General features: G+C 50.6%; 1 protein-coding gene across 1 annotated transcript in view; it reads left to right on the top strand.

The window, feature by feature from the left end:
- SNTB2 (syntrophin beta 2) overlaps positions 1–14,854 on the top strand; it is a 285,109-nt gene that overhangs the window by 136,709 nt on the left and 133,546 nt on the right. The window contains exon 3 of the mRNA XM_086945768.1: positions 3,433–3,643. Coding sequence (XP_086801894.1) covers positions 3,433–3,643 — 211 coding nt within the window. The remainder of the gene's footprint in view (positions 1–3,432; positions 3,644–14,854) is intronic.

The raw sequence follows: 14,854 nt of genomic DNA, 5'->3' as shown, positions 1-14,854 counted from the left end.
ATGCAGTGTGTCCTGCACCGAAAAGTCGTCGCATCTGCAAGGTGGGGCTTCGTCTGGCTTCTGCCATCCCTTATATGAACCAAGATAATAATGTATCTGGTTAAACCTGAATTTGGTTAGCAGAAACCTATGGTAGGGAACGGTTACAAAAATAAGATAGGATGCAATGGAAGGGGCGCTAACCAAAAGGTCATGAGACCTAACCGATGGCTTCAGTAGTTCTATGTCCTCGCGCTGCGCTTCCCTCCTATTCATAAAGACCTTCTTAATGTAACCTATGTCTTCCACCCTGATTTTATCTGGGCTTAAAAAAAGCTCAGGGCGGCCCAGGTCGGTAAAGGATTTAATTAGATATGACAACCATGGGATACTACCATGCTTATCTAATGATAAAACATCCTTCAAGATTGTATGGTTTAATGGGAGGTCTTCATTTAACCATAGTTTCAACCATAGAGTCAGGGGTGCTAAGTTCAGTAGGTCGGACAAGTATGGTAGGCCCACCTCTTGATGGATTGAGTATGTTGGGGTGCACTGAGGAACAGATAAAAGAGATCTAATAAATCTGTTTTCCGCTCTCTGAATGGGGTCAAGGTTGACATAGCCCCACAGAGGCGAACCATAAAGTGCAATGGCCACTGGCTTACTCTTATAGATCTTTAAAAGGGCTTCCATAGGCCGGGCACCCAACTTGCCTGCAAATCCGAGGATTGCTGAGGAGGATCTAACTACCGCCAGCTTTTTAGCTTTTATCTGTGGTCCCCATGTACCCTTTTGATCAAATAAGACACCCAAGTATGGGAATGTTGTTACCATTGAGACGGGGACCCCACTGCAGAAAAAAGATTTGTGCCTTTTTTTAGTACATTCACGCCCCATTACCATGGTATGAGATTTTAACACAAACAGTAGGAGTCGAGTGGCCAGGCGGTGAAGAACATACATACATATTGTCTTAATTCGATTCTCTGTACTATTTCTCTTTTCCATTTGTTCATACTGAGTGAATTTAGGTTGCTTCTGACCCTGACCTAAAAATGGCAGTCCAAGCACTTGTCATCTCTAGACTGGAATACGGCTGTTCTACTCTCGCGGGCTTACCCAAGATCTCCATGGTACCTTTAAAAGCCTGCCTCAATGCGGCCACCAGTCTTCTTAACCGGCACAAGGAAATTCAACCATATTTCCCCACACCTGAAAGCTCCGAACTGGCTTCCCCTTAAGTTGAGGCAAGAATACAGCTCAAACTAGCATGCATCACGCACAAGGCTTTATATTCTAACTCCCCTGCATATCTTGCACAGAAACTTGTGATTTCCAGAGGAATCAGAAAATCCCGGTCTGCCAGAGACCTCTTGCTCCAACCTGCACCCTTTCGGATAAACACAAACGTACAATCGGGCCTTCTCTGGGGCTGCTCCAAGAATATGGAACTCTCTCCACCTGTCATCAGAAGAATCCCCTCTCTGGCTCGCTTCAAAAAGGATGCCAAAACCTGTCTTATGGGTACATTTCTTGTTTAATCTTTGCCTCAACCACCACTATGGCCCTGATCTATGGCTGTCTACTGCCTCCCTCGGATTACCTAGTCACCCCACCGAGAACCTTGGGAAATTGTCTTGAGTAATTGTAAATGTGAACTGTGAATATGTTGCCTAGTCTTGAGTAATTGTAAATGTAATCTCTAAGTACGTGCCCTTCTCTCTCTTATGTATACCCCCCCCCCCCCCACTGCTGGATCCGTTACCTGGTGTTTCTAAACCTGTCTATGCAATGCTATGTTTTCCTGTAAAGTGCTCTGATACCCTAACGAGTCAAAGTTGCGCTGTATAAAACACAGAAATAAATAAATAAAATAAATTAGGACAGGTGGACCTGCTCTCTTATCAAGGCCCTAAAGCCTAGAATCTTCTGCTGCACATTAGAGATGCAGAGAATCAGCTTGGGTGTTAAAAGATTGTAAAAACTATTTTTGCCTGGGGCTGCAGGTTAGTACTCTGTTTTCTGTGCTACCATAACTCTGGGCTGCCCGGTGCGATGTAAAAGAGCCTGTTCTCATAGCACTATAAAACGCTCACTTGAATGTAACATAGTGGGGTCTTATATATCCATATTGGTATTATCTTGGCCCACTAAGCAAGCTTGTGATTGCAGTGAGATGCATCTTGTAATTGAATTTCACGAGGAGGGGTGCTCATGTAGGTGCCACCATTGCTGACAATGCAGTCCTTAGAGCATGTAAGTAGAGGTATGTTAGAACAACCTTTAGTATACTGGAATCTTTAATCATTCCAGGAGCTTCTTGAGTTTACTCTTCCTAACAATGTTGACTGCTCGGATGCAAACTATGTGGTGAAAGAGGCTTAATGTTAGAAGATGAAGGTGATGAAGGTAAAGAGGGTTTATGGAGGCCAGAGGAGCCTTGAATCCGGGTTTCCCAAATCTGTGCAAGATAAACTTTATAGTTAATTCCCTCAGTGCGTTTGTTATGTTTTATTGTTTGAATACATTGTTAGTTATACGGTCTCTAATGTATTTTAACCCCTTGCCTGCGGTCGGAATTCCGCTCCTGTGTGGCACATTCCGATCGCGGGCGTGACGGCTCCCGGCCGTCATCAGCACACGAGCACTGTGTGCCATGCAAGGGGATAATAATGCACCCTTCAGGAAGAGTAGTAATTTCCTATAGTTGTAGGGGAACTACGTTCATAATTCACTAGCATCTTTGATATTGTGGTACTGCTTCTAGAAAGTCCAGTTTTGTGTGAGTGAAACATTGATCTTGCTTGCTAGGTAATGGTTGGAGACTGACACACTCCTAAACCAAGATCTTTTGGGTAATGGACACGAATTCTGTATTTGGTACAAAGAGAGAGAGAGAGAGAGAGAGAGAGAGAGCTTTACTGCCACTCTTGTTTAGGTTTGCTTAGGGTCAATGGAAGGGAGGGAATCACTGTTTTTCCTTTGTGTCCATTTCATTGTGTTCTCTACTATTAGCTCAATAAATTCTAGTTCACTGTCTGTCAGTGGTTAGGCATATCTGGCTGTGTGGTGTATGCTCACCTGGCTTACCCATACTGCTACAAAATCTCTTCTTTTTGTTTAAATGTAAGTGTACTCGCCATTTTGGCTTCTTTGAACCGAGATTAATTTGCAGGTTTAACAATTTTATGAAGGAGGTGAGTTTTTCCAAACACTCCTTTATAGAGTTTTAAGCCACAGATCAGGAAGAATGTGATGGCTTTTATTTGTGGTTGGGTCTACAAGGAAATTGCACACTGAAATGCTTGGCCATTGAAACATCAAAAAAGTGCATGCAGACTGTTGGTATATGTAATCGTACAAGTGTATTTTGTATCTGACTCTAGTGTTGAATTTTATTGTACAACATTGTTTTCTCTCTCCTAACTATGTCTGTCTCTTTCACCTTAGGCTAATAGAGCTGCACTCACCTGATGGCAGGAACACCCTTGTCCTTCGCTCTGCGGATGGTGCTACTGCACACTCTTGGTTCATGGCGATCCACACCAATATCATGGCTCTCCTCCCACAGGTGTTAGCAGAACTCAGTGCCATGCTCAATGCAGGTACTCCTGCAGGCAGTACCAGAGAGGTCAAACACATTGGCTGGCTGTCAGAACAGGTATGCAGATGGGCTGGTAGATCCATGTATGTACTCTGTAATGTGTTATGAAACTAGGAGAGAGCAAGCATTATTTGTGTTAAGTTTCTGATTATTTTGGGAGGCTTTAATGTTTATGCTGATTCCTGTTTTGTGTTCTGTCACTGGCATAAGGCAGGGCCTTCTCTGTCTATTTACTTTGGTAACATTCATTGCAACTTCATATACGAAACGCTAAAGGCCCTTCTGATTTGGCAGGATGATGCATAGGTTCTCTTTCAGGACTTCCAGTGTAGTTGAACGCTGCAGTGATGTTGCCATCTTGCAAGGATTTGGAGCAACAAGGCCCTTAATGATTTGAGCTAGTTCCTTTATTGTATGGTTTAGCAAAGCTAAAATCCCCATCTCGTTAGTGATTTTATTTAGCTACCCTGTCTTTCTTGTACTCTTACTCCTTCAGCTATTAATTTTAAAAGGGGCAGTTTTTTTTTTTTGCGTAAAACTTTTCATTGATTTTCAGACATTCAATAATAAAGAATTCAGGAAACCATTGCAACACAAAATACCTTACAGATACTCATCACCTAAATCCACGGGCGAGTGAGGCAAGAAATATGCAAATACACAAAATTAAAGTATAAATAATCTGTAAAGGAAAAACAATAGCATATCCTAAATAGGAAGAAACAAAGGAAAAGAGGGTGGAAGGGGGGTCCTCCTAGTGTAGAGGGACCTGCAGGCTGTCAAACGCATGGTTGTCGATGTCATATCTAAAGGCCATCTATATATCAATGCTGCCAAAGAGCACGCCTACGTCCTTAGCTTCCCATGGGCGGTTCAGCATCGGAGGGTTCTTCGGGTATCATTCAGAGCAACAGCAGATAAATCAGGCATGTTAGCACTCTGAATTCCCTTCTGAGTTAACTAATGCAAGGACCCCACATCTTGTCAAAGAGCGGCAACTGATTCTCTGGTACTGCCGTGAGCTTTTCCATTCCTAGCAGTTCCCATAACCTGTGCAGCCAATCTGCATGTCTCGGTGCTATATCCGCCCCCCAAAGGTCCAACAGGGCCTGTTTTGCCGCAAATAAGGCTAGTGTGATTGGGCGCCCTCTCAGGGACCCAAGAGGATACGTTAATGGGTTGGGGAGTCCCAAGAGAATGTGACTCGGGGAGCTCTGTATCAAACATTTCATCTACAGCATTTAAGACTTCCTGCCAATATGTCTGTTTTTAGGACAGTGCCATAGGATATGCCTCAATGTGCCTGTGTCACCACAGCCTCTCCAGCATTTAGAATCATTTACCCATTTCAGATGTGCTGTAAGCTCATGCGTGTAATACCAGTAATTAACTATCTGCAGTTGGGGGTCGGAGCTTGCCAGTGACCAAGATGACCGCTTAATCCCGAGGCTCCATCCAGTAGCTAACAAAATCCTGCATTAGTGAGGCAATAGGCGGCAACTACAGTAACCCCAGCAACGGAGGACGACTCGAGCATCTGGCGGTGATATCGCGGCTGACTTTGGAGCCGGAATTCGGGAGATCCCAGAAGCGGCGCAACAGCGGATCGGAAGGCCCTCCAGCCCCGTCGTGCAGTACTTGGCCTTCCCACGCTGCGTCACAGTGCGTGCGGCTAGGGCCCGGTGTACGCTCGGGGACGCAGTTTGCCGCGAGAAGGCCCAGACAGGTATGAGCTACATGGTGCCAGGACCCTGCTTGGGGGGGGGATTTTGAGATCGTCACAACCTCCACCCTCCCTTCCACCCCCCCCCCCAATGCGAGGCGGAGATAATAGTGATAGGCTCACCACGATCTGCGGAGGGCGCCTGATAGACACTGCCAGCACCCGGCGCCCATTGTCCCTGAGTGTGGCGGGAAAGCGCTAAGTACTTGCGGATGCCCTGAGGGGACAAGAGCCAAGGAACACGCTGGTGACCACTGTGTGGGAGCGCTTAGTAGAGGAGTGAATGAAGGGGATTGATTATTGGAACCTGCACTGGGAATCACGAGTCGAGAGACCAGAGACGCTAAGCCCTTAACCCCCAGCAGGCCCACTGCCAGGGAGACACTGCCGATTGACCGCCCCAGCAAGCAATAGGGTGCCGAATGGTTATTCCTTGGTGGCTCAGGTGAAACAACTGCGACAGCTTAGACAGGGGGTCGGCAGAGGACGCTTGGCTGTGGCCCTGAAGCGTGTGACGTGCTCGAAACCTGCGTGATCTACGCACAGGGTGAAACCCCTGGAGGGTACGGAAGACAGAGCCGCAAAACCCCCCGCTGGGGCACCCGTGAGGTGGACCTCTGGCTCGCACGAGAAGGGAGAGTGTGACCATCTCTGGGGGAGTGGCAGACCCCTTGCCCGTAGACTGCCTGCGGCCCAAATCACTGTATCAGCAGAGAGGGCATAGACACTCCCTGAAGATTCTGCCACAGTTGAACCCCCTGGCCAGTGGGATCACAGGGGACGCATGAGAGTGCGGGTGGACATAACGAGTGTGACTCTGGGAGGCTCTGGATGGCCGGCGACAAATCCGATTTGCCCAGAGTTTTAAGACTAGAACGACCACCTCTGGGGAATCGCAGAAGGTTCACCTCAGCCCCGAGACTGGATCCTGCGGATTTCACCGTCCTGGGCCTATAGGAGTTATTTACACCCGGCGTGCTGTGTTACCTGGGGCACCAAACACAACACTACACGATGGGCAAGGGCGACAAGACAGAGAGCAAACTCTCCTTCAACCAAAGGCGCTCAAAGTCACAGGGCGCTACAGGCTCGGACAAGGATGCCACTCAAGACGACTATGGCGCTGTAGTGGATGCAGACATTAAAAGCATGCGTCTAGCAATGGAAAAGGGCCTCCAAAACAGTATGACATCGCTAGGATCGAAGTTGGAAGCTCTCACCTACAGAATGGTGGAGCGGATAGACAAACATGCAGAACGCCTTGACAGGGCCGGTCCTAGCCATGGGCGGTATGGGCAGCTGCCCAGGGCCTCGCGCTTAGGGGGGCCCCTCCGGCGCCGCCTGCCCCGCAGTTGCGGTAATAATAAATGATGATGGCCTGGGGAAAAGCGCTGCGCAGTGAGCACAGCACAGTGCATTCTTCCGTCCGTCCAATAATATCGAGAGTGTGTGTGTTTCTCAGGGGGGGGCAGCTGCGGGCCCCCCCGAGAAACACACACACTCTGGATATTATTGGACGGACGGAAGAATGCACTGTGCTGTGCTCACTGCGCAGCGCTTTTCCCCAGGCCGCCATTTTTGTTGTTGTTGAAAATTTCTTTATTGTGCTAATGCATAGTACAGGAGGCTGCAACAGAAGAAGCGGGATAAAGGAAGATACAAAGAGAGAAGGTGAGATGTATGTTAAAAGGCTATTGATGGAGGTGAAAGTAGGGGGACGAGAAGGGCAGAGAAAAAGATGTGTAAACTAAATAAGGCAAGTGGTAAAGTGAGAGAATAAGACATGGATGGAAAATAGTGATGTTGAGAGAGGGGAAGAGAAAAGCAATAAGAAAGGGAAGGAAGCAGAATGAGAGAGGGGTGGGTCAGAATGAGACCAGAATTAATAAGTAGACCGCTTGGGCCATATTATAGAAACTTTGGAGTGCTGCCAAAACAGTATATAATCATTTTGCACTGTTTTTGATATGTATCTACTACAAATAGGCGAGTTTAGGTGGAGGAAGACGAAAGGAAATGATGAGAAAGTCGTCGGGATAGAAAAGTAGATTTTTTAGAGGGGTTTAACTGGCAGATTTAAAGTGCGAGGCAGGACAACAGAGCCAGAGGGGAAAGGTGGACAGGCGAGTCAGAGAGGTCACGTGTATGTCTGCGAGTAAAAGAGAACGCGTGTGTTCAGAATAAAAAAGAGACCAGTGCTGGAAGTGGGAGAAAAAAAATGTACACAGGGATACCGTAAATAGGGGTAAGCATAAAAGGGGTGGGGGTCACAAGGGGCAAAGTCTGACTGTCACTGTATCCACTAAAAAAACATGCAGTACTTACATAAATTTGCAACAAGTACTAATGTTTGCTCAGCCCCTGAGGGGTTGCAGCTCTGAATGCACAGTACACAGAAAGAAGTGCAGATAACTGTGTCCTGGAACCTGCAAATTGCACCGGCGCGGGAAAAGGCAAGAAGAAAGTGGGAGAGGAATTCAGAGCGAAACGAATGAGGCAGGGACAAGAGATGTGGAAATGGAAATTCACAGCAAATGGGTAGCAAGAGATGGAAACGGCAGAATTGTCGATTTGGCGAGTACAAAGTAGAAGAATCAAGAGACCTCGATAAAGAAAGGTGGGGTATAGACAATGGGGTGATGGGGAGAAGGAATTCGAGAGGTTGAAGAGGAGACAGGAGAGTTGAGAGGGTGTTTGGAGAGTGGGTACATTTGGCGATGGTATGGGTGGAGGTATCAGTGTGGAGGATAGAGATGGGAACGTGGAAAAAGGGGGCTTGGAAAGTGGACGAATGGGTGGATACGGAGACAGACGTAGAGAGAGTGATAGAGAAACACAAATCGGCAGAGAGAGAGAGAGGTGGACAGCAAATAAATGGTGGGGGAGCATGGGTGACGGGGACAGAGAGATGGGAAGAATGAGATTGGGGACCTCGAGCAGACAGAGGATGAATGGAAACGAGATGGAGCTGGAGGGAGAATATATAGAGATGTAGGCTGAGAGAAGGGACTGAGACACAGAATGGAGCAGGAAAAGTGGATTAATCCGCTGGAAGAAGCCACGCTAGAAACATCGCAGGCGATTTATTTAAGGCTGAGACCTCCGAAAGTGCTTCAGATCTATCGCACAGACATTAATTCATTCAACAAATGAAATGTGTACCCAGAGAAGTCGGAACAGGATCAGCTCTAGCGGAGACGTGCAGAGCATAGAGCTTCCAGGCGCTCGCTTGCTGCTGTTTTCTTGACCCTCTGGTTCCTTTGGAATTTGGGGGCATGCCCAACTAATTTTTCAAGGAGACGGCAAGTGTTACACTCATGGATATTTGCTCACCTGTTTTCCATTCCCTCTACTTTTGTCCATGTTACTGATATCCACATTAGTTTGCTTCACTGATGCCAAATAACTAAGATAAAAAGTCCTGCGAAGTCACTTTCTGTGATGTCACTTGGAGGGGCCTCACATCTTCCCTTTCGCCCGGGGCCTCAGAAGGCCTAGGACCGGCACTGCGCCTTGACATGTCAGAGAGGAGTCTAACGGAGGTTGAGGAGGCACAGACGGAGCTCGACACAGACCATAAAAGGATTGAAAAACTGATGCAAACGCTGCAGGACAAAACAGAAGACTTAGAAGCCTGTTCCCGTCGCTGCAACCTTAGAACATCGGGTCTTCCGGAAACGACCCAGACGGGCAACGTGGAGAAATTTATTGAAAAACTGTTGACCACCCTACTTGGAGACGAGACTTTTTCCCCGATGTTTGTTGTGGAGCGTGCTCATCGCTCGCTAGGCCCACGCCCTGGGGCCCCTCCGCGCCCCATCATAGCCAAGTTGCTCAACTACAGAGACCCAGATGCAGCCCTGCGACAGGCTAGAGACAAGAAATCCCTGCAATATGAGGGCTCGGAGATCTCACTTTACCCAGATTTCACCGCTAGAGTGCAGGAGGCCCGTAAACACTTCGCCCAGTTCAAACGGCAACTAAGGGATCTTGGTCAACGCCATGTTGTACCCTGCAAAACTGCGAGTTAACAGTCAGGGGCAATCACACCTGTTCACGGACCCTAGAGCCCTGCAGCAAGCCTTAAAAAACTGGTTGAGAGAACAACGCATGAAGGCGAATCTACCGACGGACGGAGCGGAGGGAGACAGTCAGATGGATGAGCAAGAGTGACCGACTACTTCCTGATAGCTGCATATGGTGGTAAGGTAGCGATGCAGCGGTAAGCACCGAGGACTAATAAGTTGGTCTACCGGGCTGTTATTGGCCTGGGGGGTACATTGAACGAGGGCGAAGGTCATACCAGGCAGCCAGGCATGGACATCTTGAACAGACACAAGCTAGTTCTCCCACCGTGCCTCCCGGCTGCTAAGCCCACACAATAGCTGCAGGGGTTTGTCTAAGGATTTGGGGCAGCGTGTTAAGTTGATCCAAGGAAGGGAGGTACAGCTCCACATGCCGATTGTTTTTCAGATTGCTAGAACTGTCAAATGTGTTTGCGTAACATGTAACTCACTGATGCACATTACAACCTACAGCGGGTGGCGGCTGGAGGATCTCCAGAGTAGAGCGCGTTCGCAATCCTTACTGGTGGCTAGACAACCTCGGCCCCGCGTGCAATGCACCTGTTTGTCTCTAGGGAGATCACCAAATTTGGGGTAAGGGACAGGGGTGGAAGGGTGGTACTGTACTCTGCAAGGCCCAGTTGGGGGTGGTCTGCTGTGGGTGGGGGGAGGATATGTTCATTGGTTTGAGTCGACGGGAGGGGGAATGTTACTACACTGTTTGCACACACAGGCCACAACAGGCTCATATAGAACCCGTGCATTTACACAACACAGTCTCAAGAGCAATGACGAGTATACCTGAACTGGAGGATCGTGGCTCCCCTGCCACGATTTGCGCACTCACATGGAATGTTAGAGGGCTAAACGATTACCGCAAGCTGAGGAAAGTACTTAGCTACCTCCAGCGGCAACAAGTGGATATAGCGCTCCTCCAAGAGACCCATTTGCCACTCACTAGCAGGGTTTTACACAGTAAGGGACTGGAAGGTAATATTTCAGCGGCAGGCTTTACGACTCATGCCAGAGGGGTGCTAACCTGGGTGAATCCCGAATCGAAACTAACTCTGACCCCCTTAAGGGTGGATCCCGAGGGCCATTTTGTGATAGCAAACTGTAAAGGCATGGGGATGGACTTTGTAGTTGTTAATGTCTATGGTCCAAATTATGATTCTCCGGATTTTTACCGGTCACTAGCCAATATAGCCAGCAATTACAACACTGCACATGTCCTGTGGGGAGGGGATTTCAATTTAGTACTTAACCCGACACTGGACAGATCCGCTGGTCCACCGCGTAAGCCATCGGCTGTGGCCCAGATGTTGAACACTTTGCTCACCAGTTTAGACCTCGAGGATGTGTGGAGGTACAGACATGCAACTCCGGGGGGGTATACCCACTATTCGGCCTACTATGACATCCACACCAGAATCGACTACTGGCTGGCAACCTCTTCCATGACTAGTTATATCAGAGAATGTAAGATTTTGCCGCACACTTTGTCAGACCACTTTCTTCTCTTACTAGTGCTCGACACCCCAGCAAAGGCGATTCCCCTGTTCACATGGCGTTTTTCCCCGTACTCGCCTCTTGATCCACTGTTCAAAGGCGAGCTGGCAGAAGCGATAGAGGTCTTTTTTTAAACTAATGTAGGATCTGTGGAAAACTTTCAAACTGTATGGGAGGCCTTTAAGGTCTACATACGGGATAGCTATGTCCAAACACTTGAGTGTTCTTAAATCCATCAGACAGAGGCTGTCTGGGTTGGAGCGACAGCTTGCGAGCCTGGAGGAGCGACAACTGAGACACCCAGACACCGCAGTCAAGGAGGAGATAAAGTCCATGCTCACTGAATACCACGAGGAGCCTGACAGTGAGGTTAAAAACATGGGTAAATATGCGACAGCACGGACCTACGGAGGAGAGAGGCCCAGCTCGGTCCTAGCTAGAATACTGAAGGGCAAGAGAGGGAAATCGCAGGTAACTGAGTTAAAGACTGAGTGGCCAGGTTTCCACGGAGGAAACGGACATAGTGAACACGTTCAGAAGCTTTTACTCTGACTTGTACTCCTCTAAGAGCGGAGATCTCTCTGACAAGATAGTGGAATACTTGTAGCACATAGAGCTGCCCATGCTCACCAATACACACAGGGAATTCCTCATAGGAAAAGATGAAATAATAGAGGCCCTAGCATCTATGTGTTCGGGGTCGCTCCGGGAGCAGATGGTCTCACTGTGGAATTTTACAAAGCCTTCCAAGAGCAACTGATTCCCTGACGGTACGGAGAAGTAAGACACTGATGAGGGACTGTCACGCACCCGAACCATCTGTCCCCATGGCCTGTTGAGGAGATGGGAGGGGGTCTAGAGGGGAGTGTGAGCAGAGTACAAATGTAGCGAAATACATAAGACAGGGCCCAGACGTTACTTGTGGGGCTGCCAGTTCATGTGTAACGACAGATATGGGATGCTTGGCGCCTATCTTCATGGGGTCGACAGATGAATGGCTGCGCACGGATCTCTGAAGAGATTTCGATTCTATGTAGCAGACTTATGGTACTGTGTGTGTGTAACTGGGAGGGGGGGTTATTGTTTGTAATAATGACAGGTTTCAGAATTCCTAGAAGTTATTTCACCTCAAAGTTAGGATGTTTCGCCAGGATGGGATGAGGCTTATTTAGGAATGCATTGATGTATATCTCATTCTTGCTTAAACACGATAATTATTTATCATGTACATGTGCTGACTGACCAGCGTTCATTTAAATTCGCCACGCCGCCGGACCCTAGAGTTGTCGGCTGAAGTGCTGTTATTTCTGAAGAGATAAGCCGACTCAGTTGTACGCTGCCGGCCCCATGGTTGTAGGCGCATAGCTGTGTCTTTACTGGCGAGCAGAAATAAAGGTTTTTGAAACTTTAAAAAAAAAACTATCTGCAGTAGCGTCCCCCTGCCTGTGGCTGAGCGCGCCGATGTATCTGAAAGAGACACGTTAGTGATAGATTCCTTACCTTAGAATATCCCCAGGCATCAGACTGGATCCGGAAACTTTTGCGTGGCAATACCCCTGCCCGCCGGTAGGCGTCGTCTGCGGCTCCGCGTCCGTCGTCGGCGCCGGGATGACGTCGTCGGAGTACTTAGACGGCGCCCATGCGCGCTGACGTTAGTTCTTCTTTTTTCCGCGCCAGCTAGCGCAGATCCGGAAGAAGCTCTACCCCCAGTCAATTTTTGACTGAAATTTTTGATCCTTTTTGATCTCTCTTTCCTTGTCGATTTCTCGACTATCGGTGCCAGGGATGCCCGGGTTCAAGCCTTGTTCGAAGTGCGGCCGACTCATGTCGGTCACGGACCCCCATCGCCGGTGCCTGAAGTGCTTAGGCCTCGACCACGACGATCGATCCTGCTCCGACTGCCGGGCCCTGACGTCGAAGGCTAGGCGGGAGCGGTCCCGCAAGCGTCTCGAGCTGAGGCAGTCGGCCCCGCGCCGCTCCAGGTCCCGGTCCCGGTCCCGGTCCCACGGGAGGTCGAGGGACAGGTCGCGAGGTCGGAGTCATCGACGCTCCGGAAGTGGACACCGATCGTCTGGTTCCAAGTCCTCAGGTATGAGGCATGAGAGGTCGGAGCGACGTCATCGATCCTCCGACCCGCCCCGACGCTCGCACGATGCGGCCGGGGACTCTGGCGACACCGCCCACGCGGCTCCGCGGGAGTCGCAAGCGTCGCCGCCTGCCCCACACCTTCGGGTCCCTGGGCACGGCGCGACGCCGGAGGAGGTCGAGAGGTACCTCATGGCCATGAGGGCCCTCCCTCCTCAGTCGGTTCCCGTGGCGCCTTCGGGCCGATCGGTTCCGTCTGGAGGTCCTTCCGGGTCGGGCGCTTCGGCCCCGACGACGTCGGGTACTTCGGGCCCGGCGCCGCTGGCGACTTCGGTCTCGGGGCCGCAAGACCCCCGACTGTGGCTTCGGAGGCGGGTTCTGCTTACAGCGTAGTGTTGACGAAGGCAGCTAAGGCCTTAAACCTTCAGCTCCCCGTCGCGGCCGTGAGGACTAATCTCCTCACTGAGGTCCTCAAACCGCAGACCGGCTCCGCGGAGCCCCTTCTGCCGTTCAATGAGGCCTTGTGTGACGTTCTTCTGGGCACTTGGTCCAAGCCCGCCACAGGCCCGCCTGTGGACAGGAACGTGGCCAGACGCTACCGCCCGGCACCGGGCGACCAATGCTTTTTGTCCACCCATCCCACCCCCGAGAGTCTGGTCATCCAGGCCTCAAACTCCCAAACCGCATTCCCGTCGGCCCCGCCCGACAGGGAATCCAAGAGATATGAACAGTTCGGGAAGAAGGTTTTCTCGTCTGTGAGCCTAGGGCTGCGGTATGTAAACACCGCCTGTCTCTTGGGCCGCTACACCCACACCCTGTGGGACACGGTTGCGGAGGTGCTGCCTAGATGCCCGGAGGAGGTCCAGGCTAAACTCAGCCAAGCCCTTGCGGACGGCCGAGATGCAGCACGCTTTTCTATCCGGTGTGGGCTGGATACAACGGACTCACTGGGCAGGGCGATGGCAACGACGGTGGCGGTTCGACGCCACGCCTGGTTGAGGTCCGCCAACTTCTCGTCCGATGTCCAGGCCACTCTCCTGGACATGCCGTTTGATGGCCGTCGCCTCTTCGGCGACAAGGCAGACCATGCGCTGGAACGTTTCAAGGACTCCAGGGCTACGGCCAAGTCCCTTGGGCCTTACGGCCCCACGCCAGCAATCGGGTGCCTTTCGCTCCTTTCGTGGCCACGGAAGGGGCGCCCCACCACGTACCGCCAGCCACACGCCGCAAAATGTCCAGCAGCGCGGTGGCGGACGTGGGAACCGCCGTGGCGGTGGTCGGGGAACACGGCGAGGCCAGTCCACACCTCCCTCAGCAGCACCGGCCTCTAAACCTTCCTAGTCCGAGTTTTCAGGCCCATGTGACGCCTGTGGGGGGCAGGGTTCGCCATCACCTCTCCCACTGGCATACAGTCACTTCGGACAGGTGGGTGCTGCAGATTGTCCGAAGGGGCTACTCCCTCCCCTTCGAGGCATCCCCTCCATCCATGCCACCACAATACCACCGTGTGTCGGGGGATCACTTGCAACTTCTGCAAGAGGAGGTCTCGGCCCTCTTGGCCAAGAGGGCCATCGAGCGCGTCCCTGGGCCAGAAGTAGGGTGTGGTTGTTACTCCCACTACTTTCTGGTGCCCAAGAAGGGCAAAGGGGGCCTACGCCCTATCTTGGACTTGAGGAACGTCAACGGCTTCCTCCGTACGGAGAAGTTCAAGATGCTCACTTTGGCTCAGGTCTTAACTGCCCTGGACCCAGGAGACTGGATGGTAGCGTTGGACTTGCAGGACGCTTATTTCCACATCCCCGTCCTGCCGGCCCACCGGCGTTACCTGCGGTTCACGGTAGGCCAAGAGCACTTTCAGTTCACCGTGCTCCCCTTCGGCCTTACCAG

Source organism: Lissotriton vulgaris, chromosome 12 (assembly GCF_964263255.1).
Source record: "Lissotriton vulgaris chromosome 12, aLisVul1.2, whole genome shotgun sequence".
Lineage (NCBI taxonomy): Eukaryota > Metazoa > Chordata > Amphibia > Caudata > Salamandridae > Lissotriton > Lissotriton vulgaris.
This window is presented reverse-complemented; position numbering and strand designations above follow the sequence as displayed.